The 20,562-nt window shown below is 38.9% G+C and overlaps 1 protein-coding gene across 6 annotated transcripts in view; it reads right to left on the bottom strand.

Annotated features, from left to right (window-relative positions):
* Window positions 1–20,562, bottom strand: part of LOC131103779 (glutamate receptor ionotropic, NMDA 2B-like) — a 143,455-nt gene that overhangs the window by 15,048 nt on the left and 107,845 nt on the right. For all 6 annotated transcript variants that reach the window (XR_009119680.1, XM_058050306.1, XM_058050310.1 and 3 more), the window contains 7 exons: window positions 20,390–20,561; window positions 14,275–14,428; window positions 12,999–13,124; window positions 8,483–8,712; window positions 8,242–8,402; window positions 6,474–6,661; window positions 119–357 (listed from right to left, as the gene is read on the bottom strand). Coding sequence is in view for 5 of the 6 variants with exons in the window: in XM_058050306.1 (XP_057906289.1) it covers window positions 119–357; window positions 6,474–6,661; window positions 8,242–8,402; window positions 8,483–8,712; window positions 12,999–13,124; window positions 14,275–14,428; window positions 20,390–20,561 (1,270 nt within the window). In the remaining variant the exon portion in view is untranslated. The remainder of the gene's footprint in view (window positions 1–118; window positions 358–6,473; window positions 6,662–8,241; window positions 8,403–8,482; window positions 8,713–12,998; window positions 13,125–14,274; window positions 14,429–20,389; window position 20,562) is intronic.

Raw genomic sequence — 20,562 nt, 5'->3', positions numbered from 1 at the left:
TGTCCACAAAACAGCGAAGGGACATGTTTGACTTAAAAGTATCTGGTTTTCCATAGTGGGTCACAATCCTTGAATACTTGAAATGAAAAGCAAAAACCAAAACATTCTTGGGTCTTACCCTGCTGATGCTGAAGACGAAGCCAGGGCGCCCCGAGCAGACGCCCATGAAGCAGAAGCGGAGCTGCCAGTAGAACCAGTGCTCGCAAATAAAAGTGATGAGCGACAGGGCCATGGCGGCCCCCAGCATGTAGAACACCCCCGCCATGTTGTCCACATCCAGCTGGCTGGACATCACCTCGTTCTTCTCGTGGTGGCAGATTCCCGTCAGCCACAGGGACTCCAGCTCCTCCATCTCACCTGGATGTTGGAGAAGGAATGACACAGGAATGTTCACGGAAATGTAGGAACCAGAGGAGGAACGAGAGGCCGATGAGGAAAAGACCAAACCACCATTTTGGGCCATAGTGACAACAAGTGAAGTCTTTTATAATTCATAAGGAAGTATATTAAAAAAAAGGTAAAAAAAAAACATGCGGCAAGCAGAAAGGATATGATGCAATAACGTGATGCGTGTTGGAGAACATCAGCGATGGAAAGAATGATGCAACAGAAGAAGAGAGGAAGGAAGACGGCAGAAATATTGTCTGTTTGTTCAAACTCTCACTAATCACTTCATCTTAACGCCGCCAAACGTGTACGGTGAAGCCCAAAACGACATGTAGTACTACGTGTACTACATGTACTACATGCCCTGCATTCATATATTCATAAATATACTCATATAATTGAGTTCATCAAGTTTCCAAGCCAGTTTTGTATACATAAGTTTCACTTTTGGGTCTCACAGCAACTACGGTGTGTTCAAAGACCGACATAGAAAGTGGGAAATCTCAACGCTAGGTGAAAAAAGCATAAGCGATGAAGCATAAAGACATAAATATGTAAAAATGGTAGTACATTTGACCAGTATTAACGCATATTAATATTTTATTTTAACATTTTTTGGACTTAAGCGTAGCAGTGACAACATAATCAAAGACTTTATAGACACTTAGCAATATTTGAATACAATTAACTATAATGAAATATTATTTATTATTAATTTTTTTTTTTTAATTTCTTTCTTTATTTTTCTTTATTTTTATTTTTTTTTCCCAGTTAGGGGGAGGGACATTTCTACTGTCCCTTCCACAAAGTCCACAAATGTCTCTTTGGATGAATTTTAAAAACTGACCTGAATGCATCAAACATATTTTTCATTATTCATTATTAATAATTTTCTTTTTTTTTTTGTAATTTCTTTCTTTATTTTTTATTTATTTATTTATTCCCAGTTAGGGGAAGGGACTTTTCTACTGTCCCTTCCACAAAGTCCACAAATGTCTCTTTGGATGAATGAAAAAAAAACTGACCTGAATGCATCAAACATATTTTTCATTATTTATTATTAATTTTTTTTTTTTAATTTCTTTCTTAATTTTTATTTATTTTTTATTTATTTTATTTATTTTTTCCTAGTTAGGGGAAGGGACTTTTCTACTGTCCCTTCCACGAAGTCCACAAATGTCTCTTTGGATGAATTTAAAAAACTGACCTGAATGCATCAAAAATATTTGTCATTATTTATTATTAATTCATTTTTTTTTTAATTTCTTTCTTTATTTTTATTTATTTATTATTTATTTTATTTTTTTCCCCAGTTAGGGAAGGGACTTTTCTACTGTCCCTTCCACAAAGTCCGCAAATGTCTCTTTGGATGAATTTAAAAAAACTGACCTGAATGCATCAAACACATTTTGGAAGAAGGAAAACAGAAATATGAGATAAAAAAAAATGTAATTTTCAGTGCTGTCCTTATACTTTTGTCCATACGGTGCACAGACAGTATCGGAATACGGATTTCAAACTGTGCGTCTTGGAGTTGTTTGGTCACGTCCGATTCCCCTCCTGCGTTGCTCTCCATCAAAGCCGACAGTCGCAGGGGGGCCAGTGTCGTTTAATTCATCACACATTCCGCCGTCCTCGCCGCATGTCACGGCGACTCGCCGGTAACGAGATGCTCTGCTGCACACGAGCACACTTCATTGTCCGTGCACAAAAGCCTCGCCGTCAGGTAGCGGCCTTTTCTTTTTTTTTTTTTTTTTTCCCCCCCTGCTGGGAGGTTGACTGTGTTGAGTGCCTGCAATTTGTAATCCGTTTTGACTTCCCGGCGCTGTTGCACGCTTGTGTCTATACGACACGAGCCGAGAGGCACGAGTGCTTCCGGTTGTCGGTTTTGGGAGAGGAAAAAGGCACTCGTTTTGGCCGTGCGTTTTGGTTCATGACATTCTTTTGATGTCAATTAAAGAGCGAGAATACGAGCGGTGATTTACGCTCCAAGGCTGCTGGGGAAGCACCCACGCTGTAAAAAGTGACTAATAGTTTTATATGTCACAGTCATTAAAGCAGGTCAATGAGGGTCGGGGTCTGATCACAATGTATGGGTGGGGGGGGGGTGTGTATGGGCTCCTATCTCAAATATCAGTCCGGGTACACTACATTAGGTCGGGTTGGGGTTGGTTGGGCAGGGGTGGGCAAACTACGGCCCGGGGGCCACATCCGGCCCGCCAAGTGTTTGAATACGGCCCGCCCAATCTTTCCAAAGTATTTCATTTAAACTCAACATACAACCTGGCATCATGGCCTGAGCCAACCTTTTGATGGTTTTATCAATTTCGTTGTTTGACATGGTCTGTTGTTTACAAAGTGCTCCTGAAAAAAGAGACAAGCATATAATAATAATAAAAATTAAAATAATAATTATTATATTATTATTATTATAACTATTATGATATTATATTTATTATATTAATGCTAATTATTATATTAATTACATATAACAATATTGTTATATTTGCACATTTTACATAATATTTTACATATTTTAAATAATAATTATTATTTTAATTTGATTTTAATTATTATAATATTGTATTATATTTGCATATTTTACATAATAATAATATAATTATTATTATTTTAATTTTATTGTAATTATTATAATATTTTATTATTTTTAAAATATTTAAATATAAATATAAAATAATAAATAATAATAGCAGATTGCATGACAATTTTACAGATACAATAATACCAGGTGGACTGTTACGTGTAAAATATATAGTCTGCCCCCCCCCCCTGTAAATTTTGTTATATCAATACGGCCCGTGAGTCAAAAAGTTTGCCCACCCCTGGGGTTGGGTGTCAAAATAGCACAAAGATAATAATGCTTAATTTTGATTGACACAATGATTACCACTACGATGTAGATAGCTTTTATAATAATATAAATAAAGAAACATTGTTCGGTACTAGCATGGTATCATGGTACTAGTACACTCAATTACTATACAGTACTGATAATAAATGCTAAGCTATTTCAACACATTTTTAGCATTTTTTCTATTCTAAGACGAACGAAAAACCGATCCATAACAATGATGTCATTTTGATGTTAAACCACCAGGATGAAAATAGGACCAGTCCACGTGAGTCTGACCACTTTCTAGGCCAACCGAAGGGGGGGGGGGGGGGGGGGGGGGTGTTGGGGGGGGGGGCAAGAACGTCAATGTCACATTGCAGTCCTGAGAAGGCGGGGGTGAGACAGTTTTTTTGTCTCACCTGTGACCCAAAAAACATACCCGTACATAAACTACGGCTATGTGAAATTGGAAAAAAAATAAAATAAAAAAAATAAAAAAATAAAAATTAGGCTGTACATCCAATCAGAAGCCTGGAAAATCCCCCAAAAATCCCCTAATTTAAAGCCGTGTTCATACATATAATAGTGGAATATTTCATGTACATAACACATGCATTAACCTGTAATTGAATAACTTGTTGTGTTCTGTTGTTAAATAAAGTTTAAAAACATAAAATAATGTCAATCATTTATTTTACTCATGGCGGTCTTTGAACACACCGTAGTTGCTGTGCGACCCAAAAGTGAAACTTATGTGTAAAAATCTGGCTTGGAAACTTGATGAACTCAATTATGTGAGTATATTTATGAATATATGAATGCAGGGCATGTAGTACATGTAGTACACGTAGTACTACATGTCGTTTTGGGCTTCACCGTACACGTTTGGCGGCGTTAAGATGAAGTGATTAGTGAGAGTTTGAACAAACAGACAATATTTCTGCCGTCTTCCTTCCTCTCTTCTTCTGTTGCATAACACATGCATTAACCTGTAATTGAATAACTTGTTGTGTTCTGTTGTTAAATAAAGTTTTAAAACATAAAATGATGTCAATCATTTATTTTACCCATCACATTCAGGTGGCAGAAAAGGCCAAAAAAAGCATCGGAAAAGATTAATTTTTGGCAACTATGTGTCCTAGAGCCAAATTAATGCGAGTAATTAGGCAATTTTATGTAATTATGATTTGTATGAGTGTGCATGGTGTGTTGCATAAATACATGAAGCAGTTGAAAACAAAGCGTCAGACATAATGAATGTGAATCAGACAAAAATAGCGCTTCTAACACGTTTATCTGAATACATTCTTGCAAGACCCCCCCCCCCCCCCCCCCACATCGTGTCACTTTTTTCGGGGGTGATAAATCTAAAAACTCCCCTCATGTTCAAAAGGGATGACCCATATAGACCACACACACATACACACACACTATGAAAATACACCAGGAGCGAAGCTGGCAACCCTAACTGGGACGCACGATCGCAGACCCCAGAGGGTGGTTGGTTCGGGATCCAGCATGAACACGATGGTCTTTGCCCAAATTAATTAGCCAAAGCACACGCGGTACCATGCAAACATACACCTGTGCCGACACACGCGTGTTATTGCTGCATTATTCGCTTTAAACGCACACCAAAACATAAGCAGAATATTTGTGTTGTTATGACTTATTTCTGATTGAAATATAAATCTTAGCCATTGGATCAACAACATTATTCACACATGTTTATTTTTCTTTCCGTGGCTAACAATCACTAGCAAAGGGAGGGCAGGATTAGCAAACATATCTCTTCTTTGCCTGTGACTTTCACTCCTTTCGCTGTCCTCTTTATCCGCATCTATCGTTTGTTTCTATCTTCTTTACCCATAACTGTCCTTAATTCCTTAACTCGCTGTCCTTAATCTGGATCTATCGCTGGTTTCCATCTTCTTTACCACTAACTTTCACTATCCTTTTTATTTGTGTTTATCCCTCGTCTCGCTGTCCTCTTTATCCGCATCTATCGGTTGTTTCTATCTTCTTTACCCATAACCTTCACTCGTCTCGCTGTCCTTAATCTGGATCTATCGCTGGTTTCCATCTTCTTTACCGCTAACTTTCCTTCATCTTGCTATCCTTTTTATTTGTGTTTATCCCTCGTCTCGCTGTCCTCTTTATCCGCATCTATCAGTTGTTTCTATCTTCTTTACCCATAATCTTCACTTGTCTCGCTGTCCTCAATCTGGATCTACAACTGGTTTCTATTTTCTTTACCACTAACTTTCCTTCATCTCACTATCCTTTTTATTTGTGTTTATCCCTGGTCTCGCTGTCTTCTTTATCCATATCTATCACTGGTTTCTATCTTCTTTACCGATAACCTTCACTTGTCTCGCTGTCCTCAATCTGGATCTACAACTGGTTTCTATTTTCTTTACCACTAACTTTCCTTCATCTCACTATCCTTTTTATTTGTGTTTATCCCTGGTCTCGCTGTCTTCTTTATCCATATCTATCACTGGTTTCTATCTTCTTTACCGATAACTGTCACTTGTCTCGCTGTCCTCAATGTCCATCGATCACTGGTTTCCATTTTCTTTCCCTCTAAACTTTCATTCATCTCACTGTCCTTTTTATCCATATTTATCCCTCATCTCGCTGTCCTCTTTATCCATATATATCACTGGTTTCGAGCTTTTTTCCCTCTAACTTTCCTTCATCTCACTATCCTCTTTATTTGTGTTTATCCATCGTCTCGCTGTCCTCTTTATCCGTAAAAAATCATTGGTTTCTAGCTTCTTTCCCTCTAACTTTCATTCGTCTTGCTATCCTCTTTATTTGTGTTTATCCCTCATCTCGCTGTCCTCTATATCCTTATAGATGACTGGTTTCTATCTTCTTTACCTCTAACTTTCATTCATCTCACTATTCTTTTTATGCATCATTATCCCTCGTCTCGCTGTCCTCTTTATCCGTAAAAAATCACTTGTTTCTATCTTCTTTCCCTCTAACTTTCATTCATCTCGCTATCCTCTTTATATGTATCAATCACTCCTCTCGATGTCCTCTTTATCTCTATCCATCTTCTATTTCATGGAATAGATCCATTTTGACTTAATTGAAGAACAGGAAGAAGAACAGGAAGAAGAACAGGAAGAAGAACAGGAAGAAGAACAGGAAGAAGAACAGGAAGAAGAACAGGAAGAAGAACAGGAAGAAGAACAGGAAGAAGAACAGGAAGCCATCTCACCGTCTCCAAAGAGCTGCAGGATGGCCAAGTCCACGTGTCTCTTCCAGAGCGACTCCTTCTGGATGGCGATGCCGTAGCCGGTGGTGGCGAAGATGTAGCCGCTGCCGATGGTCACCAGCTTACAGCCCTCGTCCCTGCCAGCCATGTAATTGAGCACGGCCGCGTCGTAAATGAAAGCGTCTAGTTTGCTAATGAAAAAGAAGGAGCGGGAGGGAGATAGGTTACACTTAATTAGCACTTAGCAGCAACACATCACAGCTACAACATTCCAATTAACCTGCTAAATAGCACTAAGCCGCCCAGAAGTGGAATAGACTTGCAGGCGGCTTTGCCAAGGCTGGAGCTGGCACACGGTGGGGTGAAAAAACACAGACGGGGGACTTGGGTAACAATATGTTTACATGTACAAACATATGACGGCAAATAACAGACTAATATGGGCGCACCGTGGTATATGACACTTCCTGTACGCTCGTCTGGAAGACACTTACTGAAACACACACCGGCATGAGTCTTATTTATGTCTTAAATTGGTTATTTTCTAGGAAAATGCCTACTATATTGGGGAATATGGGTGTAAAGGTGATTATAGGGGTGCTATTTCATGTCTAGGGGGCTCTAATAATGTTAAAAATTGCATTTAGAAAGTCATAATGATTTTTTTATGTTGTAATTATGAAATTTGCTTATCGTGGTCGAATCTGGAGCCAATTAACCACAACAAACGAGGGATTATTATTATTATTATTATTATTATTATTATTATTATTATTATTATTATTATTGGAATCAACTTTACATTTGTCTTAAATGGCTAATTTTCTCCGAATATACCTACTATATTGGGGAATATGGGTGTAATGGTGATTATAGGGGTGCTATTTCATGTCTAGAGGGCTCTAATAATGTTAAAAATCGCATTTAGAAAGTCAGTGAATTTTTTAATGTTCTAATTATGAAATTCACTTATTGTGGTCGAGTCTGGAGCCAATTAACCACAATAAACGAGGGATTATTATTATTGTTATTATTATTATTATTATTATTATTGGAATCAACTTTATATTTGTCTTAAATGTCTTATTTTCTCGGAATATATCTACTATATTGGGGAATATGGGTGTAATGGGGATTATAGGGGTGCTATTTCATGTCCAGAGGGCTCTAATAATGTTAAAAATCGCATTTAGAAAGTCAGAATGATTTTTTTATGTTCTAATTATGAAATTCGCTTATCATGGTCGGGTATGGAGCCAGTTAACCACGATAAACGAGGGATTATTATTATTATAATTATTGGAATCAACTTTACATTTGTCTTAAATGGCTTATTTTCTCGGAATATACCTACTATATTGGGGAATATGGGTGTAATGGTGATTATAGGGGTGTTATTTCATGTCCAGAGGGCTCTAATAATGTTAAAAATCGCATTTAGAAAGTCATAGTGATTTTTTTTATGTTCTAATTATGAAATTCGCTTATCGTGGTCGAGTCTGGAGCCAATTAACCACAATAAACGAGGGATTATTATTACTATTATTATTATTATTATTATTAATATTATTATTATTATTATTGGAATCAACTTTATATTTGTCTTAAATGGCTTATTTTCTCGGAATATACCAACTATATTGGGGAATATGGGTGTAATGGTGATTATAGGGGTGCTATTTCATGCCTAGAGGGCTCTAATAATGTTAAAAATCCCATTTAGAAAGTCATAATGATTTTTCTATGAAATTCGCTTATCGTGGTTCCTCACCCGGCTTTAAGACTTTGCAAGGCCTCGTTGACGTTCCTCTGATGAAACTTGGTCATGTAGGAGTGCATCTCTGGGTAGTTGTTCCTGATGTTTCTTTCCGTGCTCCCGTTCGGGACCGTGCCGAACCGAAACGGAGGCGAGAAGTCGTTGGGGCTCTGGAACTAAGGAAGGAAGCGAGAGAAGTCTCGTCGGTCAAAGCTGTCTCCTTAAGCGAGCCCGTGACAAACGTTGTCCAACTGACCTTTTTGTCAGAGAGTCCAGATACCTGGTCCACGTACTCCTCCTGGATCATGAAGGCGGCCAAGTTGGCGGTGTAGGAGGCCAGGAAGATGACGGCAAAGAAGGCCCACACGGACACCATGATCTTGCTGGTGGTACCTTTGGGGTTCTGCACCGGCACCGAGTTGTTGAAGACCAGACCCCACAATAACCAGATGGCCTTGCCGATGGTGAAGGATGGACCATGTGGCTCTGGAGGAAAGACGGCCAAGATTCAGGATTATCTCATGGAGACACCCACTCTAGATTTTTAGCCCGAGGCATCTGATGCACGGATCACATGACCTGAACGCATTTTTTTGGTCATTTTTTTCATTCATTCATTAATTTACGTGATTGATTCTTGGCCTAAATTAAACATTTTTAAGTATACAAACATTGAAAATGAACTAATACGATACTTTTTGTGTTAAATGGCTTATTTTCTCGGAATATACCAACTATATCGGGGAATATGGGTGTAATGGTGATTATAGGGGTGCTATTTCATGTCTGGAGGGCTCTAATAATGTTAAAAATCGCATTTAGAAAGTCATAATGATTTTTCTATGCTCTTATTATGAAATTCGCTTATCGTGGTCAGGTCTGGAGCCAATTAACCACGATAAACGAGGGATTATTATTATTATTATTATTATTATTATTGAAATCAACTTTACATTTGTCTTAAATGGCTTATTTTCTCTGAATATGCCAACTATATCGGGGAATATGGGTGTAATGGTGATTATAGGGGTGCTATTTCATGTCTTGAGGACTCTAATAATGTTAAAAATCACATTTAGAAAGTCATAGTGATTTTTCTATGCTCTTATTATGAAATTCGCTTATCGTGGTCGGGTCTGGAGCCAATTAACCACGATAAACGAGGGATTATTATTATTATCATTATTATTGGAATCAACTATATATTTGTCTTAAATGGCTTATTTTCTCGGAATATACCAACTATATCGGGGAATATGGGTGTAATGGTGATTATAGGGGTGCTATTTCATGTCTGGAGGGCTCTAATAATGTTAAAAATCGCATTAAGAAAGTCATAATGATTTTTCTATGCTCTAATTATGAAATTCGCTTATGATGGTCGGGTCTGGAGCCAATTAACCACAATAAACGAGGGATTATTATTATTATTATTGGAATCAACTTTATATTTGTCTTACATGGCTTATTTTCTTGGAATATACCAACTATATCGGGGAATATGGGTGTAATGGTGATTATAGGGGTGCTATTTCATGTCTTGAGGGCTCTAATAAAGTTAAAAATCACATTTAGAAAGTGAATGATTTTTCTATGCTATAATTATGACATTTGTTTATTGTGGTCGGGTCTGGAGCCAATTAGACACGATAAACAAGGGATTATTATTAACATTATTATTGGAATCAACTTTATATTTGTCTTAAATGGCTTATTTTATCTGAATATACCAACTATATTGGGGAATATGGGTGTAATGGTGATTATAGGGGTGCTATTTCATGTCTTGAAGGCTCTAATAATGTTAAAAATCACATTTAGAAAGTGAATGATTTTTCTATGCTCTAATTATGAAATTTGTTTATCGTGGTGGGGTCTGGAGCCAATTAACCATGATAAACAAGGGATTATTATTATTATTATTATTATTATTATTATTATTATTATCATCATTATTATTGGAATCAACTTTATATTTGTCTTAAATGGCTTATTTTCTCTGAATATACCTACTACATTGAGGAATATGTGTGTAATGGTGATTATAGGGGTGCTATTTCATGTCTTGAGGGCTCTAATAATGTTAAAAATCGCATTTAGGAAATCATAGTGATTTTTCTATGCTCTATATAGTGATAGAGCAATCACTAATAATAATGAGATTATTATTATTATTATTATTATTTGAATCAACTTTACATTTTGAACAACCTGTATGGAAAGAGGGTATGATTCATTTTGAGAACCATTTTTTTCTCTCCTGTCATTTTTCCAACCTAAAAGATCCACCCTCACAAAAACACAAAATATTTGGAGGAGGCATGACTAACTTTGGTCTGAAGTACACGTCGATTAGCATGACATACCGTTATGTTATGTAATCAACAATTTAATGAACCACTCCATCCATCTGAGTCACGGCTCCTTCTCTTCCTGGCGCCTGTGATGTAGCAGTTGGATTGTACAGTGATGTCCGTGTGAGTGTGTGTGTGTGTGAGTGTGTGTGTGTGTGTGAAGGCGACAGAGAGACAGACAGTACCCGTGGCCTCCATGCGGCTTAGCATTGTGATTACCCAGCCAAATGTTCTCCTTTGTGAAGTTAGCACAAGAGCCCATGAATGAAGCGAGGGAATTCTGCGGCACCATTGATACGGTACAGTGTCGTGTCTGCACTTGTGATACCAAATTCCCACCCCCCAACATGAGCATAAAGCCTAAAAAAAAAAAAAAAAAGAGGGCGGGGGCACTTAATGGAGAGTATACACCCTTTCCCCGGCATGCTGATGCTGGAAAACGATGAACGTCACACATTGTCTATATATAGTAGCCACATTAGCGATGGACTTGTGGCTCGGGAAATCGAACACAACTCTGCCCTCCCTGTCAGAGCCAACCTGATTTGAGGCAATATGGAAATGTATGCTAATAAGTTGGAGGGGAAGTAAAAGCAGCACACCTGTGAACCATGAAAAAGGATCGCATGGGGGAGGAAGTCGGCCGGGACGGCTGGTCTATATGTGGAGGCGGGCCACAGTGTGCGCGCTCGGCTGTGCTGCTTCATGCAAAGCATAGAATCCACTAGCCTCATTGGAGAAGTTTTTTCATGCTGTGTGTTCATTCGTAACGGAATATAAGAATGCATAGAGCTGTGAATAGCACTGCATATCTTATATCACTGTTATAGCTTCATCTATCACTGATATATATAGCACTTCATATCTTCTATCACTGCTATGGCTTCATCTATCACTGATATATAGCACTTCATATCTTCTATCACTGCTATAGCTTCATCTATCACTGATATATATAGCACTGCATATCTTTTATCACTGTTATAGCTTCATCTATCACTGATATATATAGCACTGCATATCTTTTATCACTGTTATAGCTTCATCTATCACTGATATATAGCACTGCATATCTTCTATCACTGTTATAGCTTCATCTATCACTGATATATATAGCACTGCATATCTTCTATCACTGTTATAGCTTCATCTATCACTGATATATAGCACTTCATATCTTCTATCACTGTTATAGCTTCATCTATCACTGATATATAGCACTTCATATCTTCTATCACTGCTATAGCTTCATCTATCACTGATATATAGCACTTCATATCTTCTATCACTGTTATAGCTTCATCTATCACTGATATATAGCACTTCATATCTTCTATCACTGCTATAGCTTCATCTATCACTGATATATAGCACTTCATATCTTCTATCACGATTATAGCTTCATCTATCACTGATACATAGCACTTCATATCTTCTACCACGATTATAGCTTCATCTATCACTGATACATAGCACTTCATATCTTCTACCGCTGTTATATCTTCATCTATCACTGCACTTTATATCTTCTGTCACTATTATATCTTCATCTATCACTGATATATATAGCACTGTATATCTTCTATCACTGTTATAGCTTCATCTATCACTGATATATAGCATTTCATATCTTCTATCACTGTTATAGCTTCATCTATCACTGATATATAGCACTTCATATCTTCTATCGCTGTTATATCTTCATCTATCACTGCACTTTATATATTCTGTCACTATTATATCTTCATCTATCACTGATATATAGCACTGCATATCTTCTATCACTGTTATAGCTTCATCTATCACTGATATAAAGCACTTCATATCTTCTATCACTATTATATATTCATCTATCACTGCACATTATATCTTCTTTCATTATTATATCTTCATCTATCACTGATGTATAGCACTTCATATCTTCAATCGCTATTATATCTTCATCTATCACTGATATATATAGCACTTCATATCTTCTATCACTGTTATAGCTTCATCTATCACTGATATATAGCACTGCATATCTTCTATCGCTATTATATCTTCTGTCACTATTATATCTTCATCTATCGCTGATATACAGCTCTTCATATCTTGCTAAATCCCAATTATATCTTCAACTATCACTGAAAATATGGATTGTTATTGCACTTAGGAAATATCCGTGTCCATTCTTCCTTTTGATGTTACTCTTATTAGTTATGATTATGCACTAACATAAGATACACCTTAATGTATGTCTAAAGTATCCTTGGGTGACGGGCATGCGAGTCTGCCCTTCATGGCCTCCGAGTCGTCACACATTGTCTCAAGAAGCTGTTGTCAGCTGCCTAGTCAGCCCCCCCCCCCCCCCCCCACCCGTGTTACCTGTTTGTACATTTGTGTAGTGTGTCGCTCAACCCCCCCCCCCCCACTCACCTTTGCCGTCAGCCAGACAGCGGTTGTAGCCCACGGGGCTGAAGTACTCGAAAATGAACACGGCAACTGCTGACACCAGCAGCAGCATCACGAACATCATCACCCACACATCCGCACTGAAGGGCTCTGGAGGGCAAGGCAGCAGAGAGACGAGGGAGAGGAGCGAGGGGGGGGGCGGGGGTAGGGGAGCAGGGAAGCGGAACATCGAGAAGAGCGACAAAGGGAGGGGAAAAGTGAAGAATAGAGTGATAAAGAGAGCGCCGCAAAAAAAAAAGAAAGGAAGAGGAAAGGAGTTAAGTGGGAAGCAAAGGGCAAATAGACAAACTATTAATAAACTCTTGAATAGAACGGAGAAGACTGGAAGTGTTCTGTCAGGAATTCATCATCTTTCCTTCTCACTTACGGTGAAGAAATGAAAACCAGTCATTTTGACTGTCCAAAGTGCGGCCCGGGGGCCATTTTTGGGCCGCAGCTCATCTGTTTATTAGGATTTATTCGATATTATTAGGATTATTATTAGATTTTACATTGATTTCGGTTATGACCCAAAGCTAATATGATTAGATAGCTTCACATACACTGGATTGATCCTAGCAAACAAATATATAATATTTATTTTTTTGTATATTGCATATTTTTGCATATTGCATATTGTATATTTAATATTGTATTTAAATATTGTATATTTTTTGTATATTATTTGTATATTATTTGTATATTATTTGTATAATATTATGACCTTATTCCCATATTATAACTTTTTCTCAACCCAGACTTTCTTCTTGTAATATTTTGCCTTTATTCTTGTAAAATTACAGCTGTTTTTTACCATTTGTGTTGTTTTTTTTAATTTTTTAAAATTTTCCTCTCATAATTATGACTTTATTTCATTATTGCAACTTTTGTATTATTATTATAACTTTTTCCGCAACACCATTTTCAAAAAATGACAACTTGTTTGTCATAGTATTATGATAGGAAAAATACATAATTTTCACCCATAATAAAATTTTATTCGTCATATTTTTTGTCCTTATATTTTGACTTTATTCCTGTAGAATGATCAATTTTTGCTGTTTTTTCTAATTTTATTTTAATTTTCTTTTTAAATTGTATTTTGGAATGTGCCATGGGCCAATAAAAAAAAAGCATCCTTGTGCCACAAAGTGTCCCCGGGGCCACACTTTGGACATCCATCCCCAGTTTAGTATCTAAGTGTACAAGATGCGTCAAAGTGCCCCCCCCACACACTTTGACATCATTCCGGGTGGCTCACCTAAGAAGGCTGAAGGAGAAACGGTGCCGTTGCTGCGGGACACCATGACGCTGATGCCGGTCTCGATGAAGGGCACGGAAAAGTCGATGACCTCCGACCGTTCCTCGTTGATAGTCAAGGAGCCGACGGCCATGTGGGCTTTTTTTAACACCACCTGGACGAGAAATGCTAATACGTTAGCCACTTGCATACAATTAGCTCTATTAGATCTATTTTATTAACCAGGAAGTAGGCGTGTCCTTGTCCAGAGGGTTCATTGACCGAGGCTGCTTTACCGACAATGTGCAGATTAGGTGCAGATTCTGGAAAATCTAAAAGTTATTTTTTTTCGGGTTATTGTGTGTAGCTGCTCTACAGGAGACCACAACTCAATACAAAGGCTCCAAAATGAGCATAATAGGTCCTTTAATGATGAATGATGGAAGAGGGTTTTCAAGCTCTGGTTTCTCCTTGGCGCTAATGCTAGGTGAGCCTCCCAGTAGCCGGATGCTAGACTGTTTTTGTTAATATGTTAATATTTTTTGTATATTATATGAGCGGGTTATTGTGTGTAGCTGCTCTACAGGAGACCACAACTCAATACAAAGGCTCCAAAAGGGTTTTCAAGCTCTGGTTTCTCCTTGGCGCTAATGCTAGGTGAGCCTCCCAAGTAGCCGGATGCTAGACTGTTTTTGTTAATATTTTTTGTATATTATATGAGCGGGTTATTGTGTGTAGCTGCTCTACAGGAGACCACAACTCAATACAAAGGCTCCAAAAGGGTTTTCAAGCTCTGGCTTCTCCTTGGCGCTAAGTGCTAAGTGCTAGGTGAGCCTCCAGTAGCCGGATGCTAGACTGTTTTTGTTAATGACGCAGACACACGGCTAAGGGAAATTCTACTTCCTGTCCATCATTAAAGGTCTTTGCACATTTACAGACAATGTGCAGATTAGGTGCAGATTCTGGAAAATCTAAACGTTATATTTTTCGGGTTATTGTGTGTAGCTGCTCTACAGGAGACCACAACTCAATACAAAGGCTCCAAAATTAGCATAATAGGTCCTTTAATGATGGAAGAGGGTTTTCAAGCTCTGGTTTCTCCTTGGCGCTAAGTGCTAAGTGCTAAGTGCTAGGTGAGCCTCCAGTAGCCGGATGCTAGACTGTTTTTGCTAATGACGCAGATGCACGGTTAAGGGTAATTCTACTTCCTGTCCATCATTAAAGGTCTTTGCACATTTACAGACAATGTGCAGATTAGGTGCAGATTCTGGAAAATCTAAACGTTATATTTTTCGGGTTATTGTGTGTAGCTGCTCTACAGGAGACCACAACTCAATACAAAGGCTCCAAAATGAGCATAATAGGTCCTTTAATGATGGGAGAGGGTTTTCAAGCTCTGGCTTCTCCTTGGCGCTAATGCTAGGTGAGCTTCACAGTAGACTGTTTTTGTTCATGGAGGGCAATTCTACTTCCTGTCCATCACTTAATGTGTACCGTGTGGGAACTCGGTAGGCCGCCGCATCGTAGCGAATAGTCCATACTGAAAAAAAAAAACTAAAACGTACTGCAATATTTTGTGTATATCATGTGTAAATATTGGTCTTCAGCGTGGAGCATCGCCATGGCAGCGTAATAAAGTGTCTAGACATCACTTTGCGGCGATATTTTTGCCGAGAGGTCAAAGCGAGCAGCGGAACACTCTGTAACCAATAACGGGTCGCTTTGAAATAAAAAGGAAAATTCTCCCCCACTGTGGATCGTACCAAACGGTACCACGCGGACGCATTCGCTGTCGTTGGATGAATAATGATTTATGTTTAGATCCGAGACACGACTCTTAGGGTATTATACATTCATGGACCGGACACCGGAGAGAGAGGAAAATAGGTTACCGCGGTGGGTCACGGTTCGAATACCTGCTCCGCTTCCAATCCTCAGTACCCCTGCACTGGGTGTACTATATTTAGCCCCCAATTTTGGGGGCAAAAGTAGGCTAAGAGTGTTGAGTTAATAAAGTGTGCATGAGTCAAAGCTCCATCATGTGTGTGTGTGTGTGTGTGTGTGTTTGTGTGTGTCGGGACGAGTGAGTCATAAAAAGAAGTAGCGGAACCTTTGTTCTCTACCCGTGAAGTTGGACGTTTTCAGGCATCGCTCACGCGTCCCGAAACTACGCCGGAGTGGATTCGTCTTATTTGTTCCACCTGTGCATGTTAGTGCCTAAATGTGTGAACATCCCCCCATCCCTCCGGGGGACGGTTTTTTTTTTTTGGGGGGGGGGGGGGGGGCGAGACCGTGCAGCAGTGTACTCACTTCCTCTCTCTCGCTCTCTCCATTTGCTGTATCCATCTCCCTCCTACGACATGTTCTCTGCGTGTTATGAAAGTGACCCGTGTGGGTGTTATTGAGAATGACTGGGCAAGGATCTGAGAGTGTGTGTGTGTGTGTGTGTGTGTGTGAGTGTACTGCACCATAACTGTAAATGTTATTATTACAATATGAATGGCAATCGAATCGTTGAAAACACTTAACAAACCGTCGCCGCTATCTTTCGAATTGTGTAAAACGGCCTTAAAGTCATCACGGAAAATGTTCCAAAGTGTGCAGAGGCACGTCCCCACTGTGAGTGCATGTGTGTATGTGGGTGTGTATGTGTGTGTGTGTGTGTGTGTGTCAGCATCAGTCCAGATTTGAGTCCATTAAGAGTTTGAGATATACTGCCATTTTGGATGTTGTCCAAGTGGAGAAGGACACGGCTCGTCTCCATCACACGAGGATGGCTATAACACAACTGTGTGTGTGTGTGTGTGTGTGTGTGAGATTGACTTTGGTGCAAAAAAAAAAAAAAAATTAATAATAATTCTTTCTTCGGTTCATATGCATATATGTATGTGGAAAAAGATCGAGTTTGACCAAAAAAAAAAATCTTTAATAATAATTCCTTCTTCGCTTCATATGCATATATGTATGTGGAAAAAGATCGAGTTTGACAAAAAAAAATCTTTAATAATAATTCTTTCTTCGGTTCATATGCATATATGTATGTGGAAAAAGATCGAGTTTGACAAAAAAAACCAAAAATCTTTAATAATAATTCTTTCTTTGGTTCATATGCATATATGTATGTGGAAAAAGATCGAGTTTGACAAAAAAAAAAAATCTTTAATAATAATTATTTCTTCGGTTCATATGCATATATGTATGTGGAAAAAGATCGAGTTTGACAAAAAAAAATCTTTAATAATTCTTTCTTCGGTTCATATGCATATATGTATGTGGAAAAAGATCGAGTTTGATAAAAAAAAACAAAAATCTTTAATAATAATTCTTTCTTCGGTTCATATGCATATATGTATGTGGAAAAAGATCGAGTTTGACAAAAAAAAAATCTTTAATAATAATTCTTTCTTTGGTTCATATGCATATATGTATGTGGAAAAAGATCAAGTTTGACCAAAAAAAATCCTTAATAATAATAATTTCTTCGGTTCATATGCATATATGTATGTGGAAAAAGATCGAGTTTGACAAAAAAAAAATCTTTAATAATAATAATTTCTTCGGTTCATATGCATATATGTATGTGGAAAAAGATCGAGTTTGACAAAAAAAAAATCCTTAATAATAATCATTTCTTCGGTTCATATGCATATATGTATGTGGAAAAAGATCGAGTTTTACGAAAAAAAAATCTTTAATAATAATTCTTTCTTCGGTTCATATGCATATATGTATATGGAAAAAGATCGAGTTTGACCAAAAAAAAAAATCTTTAATAATAATTCTTTCTTCGCTTCATATGCATATATGTATGTGGAAAAAGATCGAGTTTGACGAAAAAAAAAACTTTAATAATAATTCTTTCTTCGGTTCATATGCATATATGTATGTGGAAAAAGATCGAGTTTGACCAAAAAAAAAAATCTTTAATAATAATTCTTTCTTCGCTTCATATGCATATATGTATGTGGAAAAAGATCGAGTTTGACAATGGCGATTCATCGATGGCGGCGAGGAGGACGAGACGGCACATTATGGCGCTTTCAGGGACGGTGATGGACTTTATTACAGGTGACCACACTTCCAGCGCCCCGGCTGGCCCTGCAGGGTGACTTCGACTGCTTTATATAATAGATTAAATTGCTTCGTTTAATATGAATAGCCAATAGTAAAGAGGGGGGGGGGGGCATGTCGTCATGGCGCCCACGAAGCGGTGAAGGTTATTCCGACTCTTCCCAGAGATGGACGGAGCCGTGTTTCCAAGCCGTGCCCTTTGAGGCCGCTATCGATCGGCTTACCTTTGACTCCATTAGCAAAGCAGCAGGCAGGCAGCAAGCAGGCAGCAAGCAGGTTGACGTATGAAAAGTGACAACGGGCTTGCGTCTATTAGAGAATGTCCACTAGCCGAGCCGTGGAAGGCTACAAAAGCTCATCATGAGGCCATGAAAGCAAATTTCAACGTGGAAATGTACCCTTGGGCCACCTCCACTGAGGCTAAATATAGCTCTGTTCATACGGCCCGGGGAAAGGGGGGGGGGGACGGATGGACGGGCTAAAATATTTTTTCACCTTCAACCGCACCTTGGCGGTACCCATATAGCATCTTCACACCACGGGCTTTCAAACTCCAGCATCCTTTTGCATAATTTAGCCGTGTTAAATTAACCTAGTCTCAGTAGCGGCCATTTTGGAGTTTGATTTGGACTGATTTCTCAAAACCGCAGTGTTCGAAACCGCATACTAAGTACGACATACTTCCATGCTCATACTACCAACACTCAGACATGAGCCAAAATCGACAGGCTGAAGCCGATTTCACTTTCTAAACTTTAAATACAAAACTTTATTGAGATTTTTTTTTTATTTTTTATTTTATTTTATTATTTTTTTAAAATCAGGCGAGATCCCAAGTGTGCCATTTATTTGCCCAAATACCAACCGCGTACAATTTCGTTCGGACCAAAATTCGGCAAAAATTAAGCTAGCCGAAGTGAGCAACGCATTATTTATTTTTACAAAATAAAACACCCCCTTAATTTTCTCATACAAAAAAAAAAAAACATCGGCTGCACGGTGATTGAGTGGTTAGCACGCAGGCCTCACAGCTAGGAGACCCGGGTTCGATTCCACCCTCGGTGGGGGGTTTCTCCCCGTGCATGCATGGGTTTCCTCCCACATTCCAAAAACATGCTAGGTTAATTAGCGACTCCAAATTGTCCATAGGTATGAATGTGAGTGTGAATGGTTGTTTGTCTATATGTGCCCTGTGATTGGCTGGCCACCAGTCCAGGGTGTACCCCGCCTCTCGCCTGAAGAAGACAGCTGGGATAGGCTCCAGCACCCCCCGCGACCCTCGTAAGGATAAGCGGTAGAAAATGAATGAATGAATGAGTCCTCCTCTTATTTTGTGTGGAAGTGGTAACTTTTTGGCTTCTTATTTTGTCTTTCCCCACCCTCGGCCATCTCTGTGTGGAGTTTGCATGTTCTCCCCGTGCATGCGTGGGTTTTCTCTTGCTGGTATTTACCTCTAATCTGCAAAAATTCCACCCGTGACCCACTTTTGGGTCCCCACCCACCGGTTGGTGGACACTGTTCAACAATCTCATGCCCCCAAAACAACATGACATTATGTTTAAGTCAAGTGTTGACGCTTCTTAGCTAACCTTTAACGCCTATTTTTGATGATCTTCACTGGGCTGTAGGGTGTACCCCGCCTCCCAGAAGACAGCTGGGATAGGCTCCAGCATGCCCCCACCCTCGAGGGTGGCTAAAGGGCAGCTGCATCACTATAAGTACATTTACTTTTGAAATAAACTTGCTGGTATTTACCTCTAATCTGCAAAAATCCAGCCCGTGACCCACTTTTGGGTCCCCACCCACCAGTTGGTGGACACTGTTCAACAATCTTATGTCCCCAAAACAACATGTCAAGTGTTGACGCTTCTTAGCTAACCTTTAACGTCTATCCCCCCATTAAAAAAACATGCTAGGTTAATTGGCGACTCCAAATTGTCCATAGGTATGAAGTCAGCTGGGATAGGCTCCAGCACCCCAGGCGACCGGATAACATAAAAACCATAAAACCATAAAACCGCCTGCTTTAGCTTGTAGGAACCCCAAGAAAGAAGAAGGTCCTCACCTCCCCCACCATGCCATTCCAGGTCCCGTTGATCTTCTTGCCATGTTTGCCATTGGTAACCAGGTACAAGTCGTACGTGAACTTGACCGACTTGGCGATCTTCTTGAGGATGTCGATGCAGAAACCTTTACAGCAACGCTTGATGTAGATCCCAGGCTCCTTGGTCTGGTTCC

This window comes from Doryrhamphus excisus, chromosome 15, assembly GCF_030265055.1.
Source record: "Doryrhamphus excisus isolate RoL2022-K1 chromosome 15, RoL_Dexc_1.0, whole genome shotgun sequence".
Taxonomy (NCBI): Eukaryota; Metazoa; Chordata; class Actinopteri; order Syngnathiformes; family Syngnathidae; genus Doryrhamphus; species Doryrhamphus excisus.
This window is presented reverse-complemented; position numbering and strand designations above follow the sequence as displayed.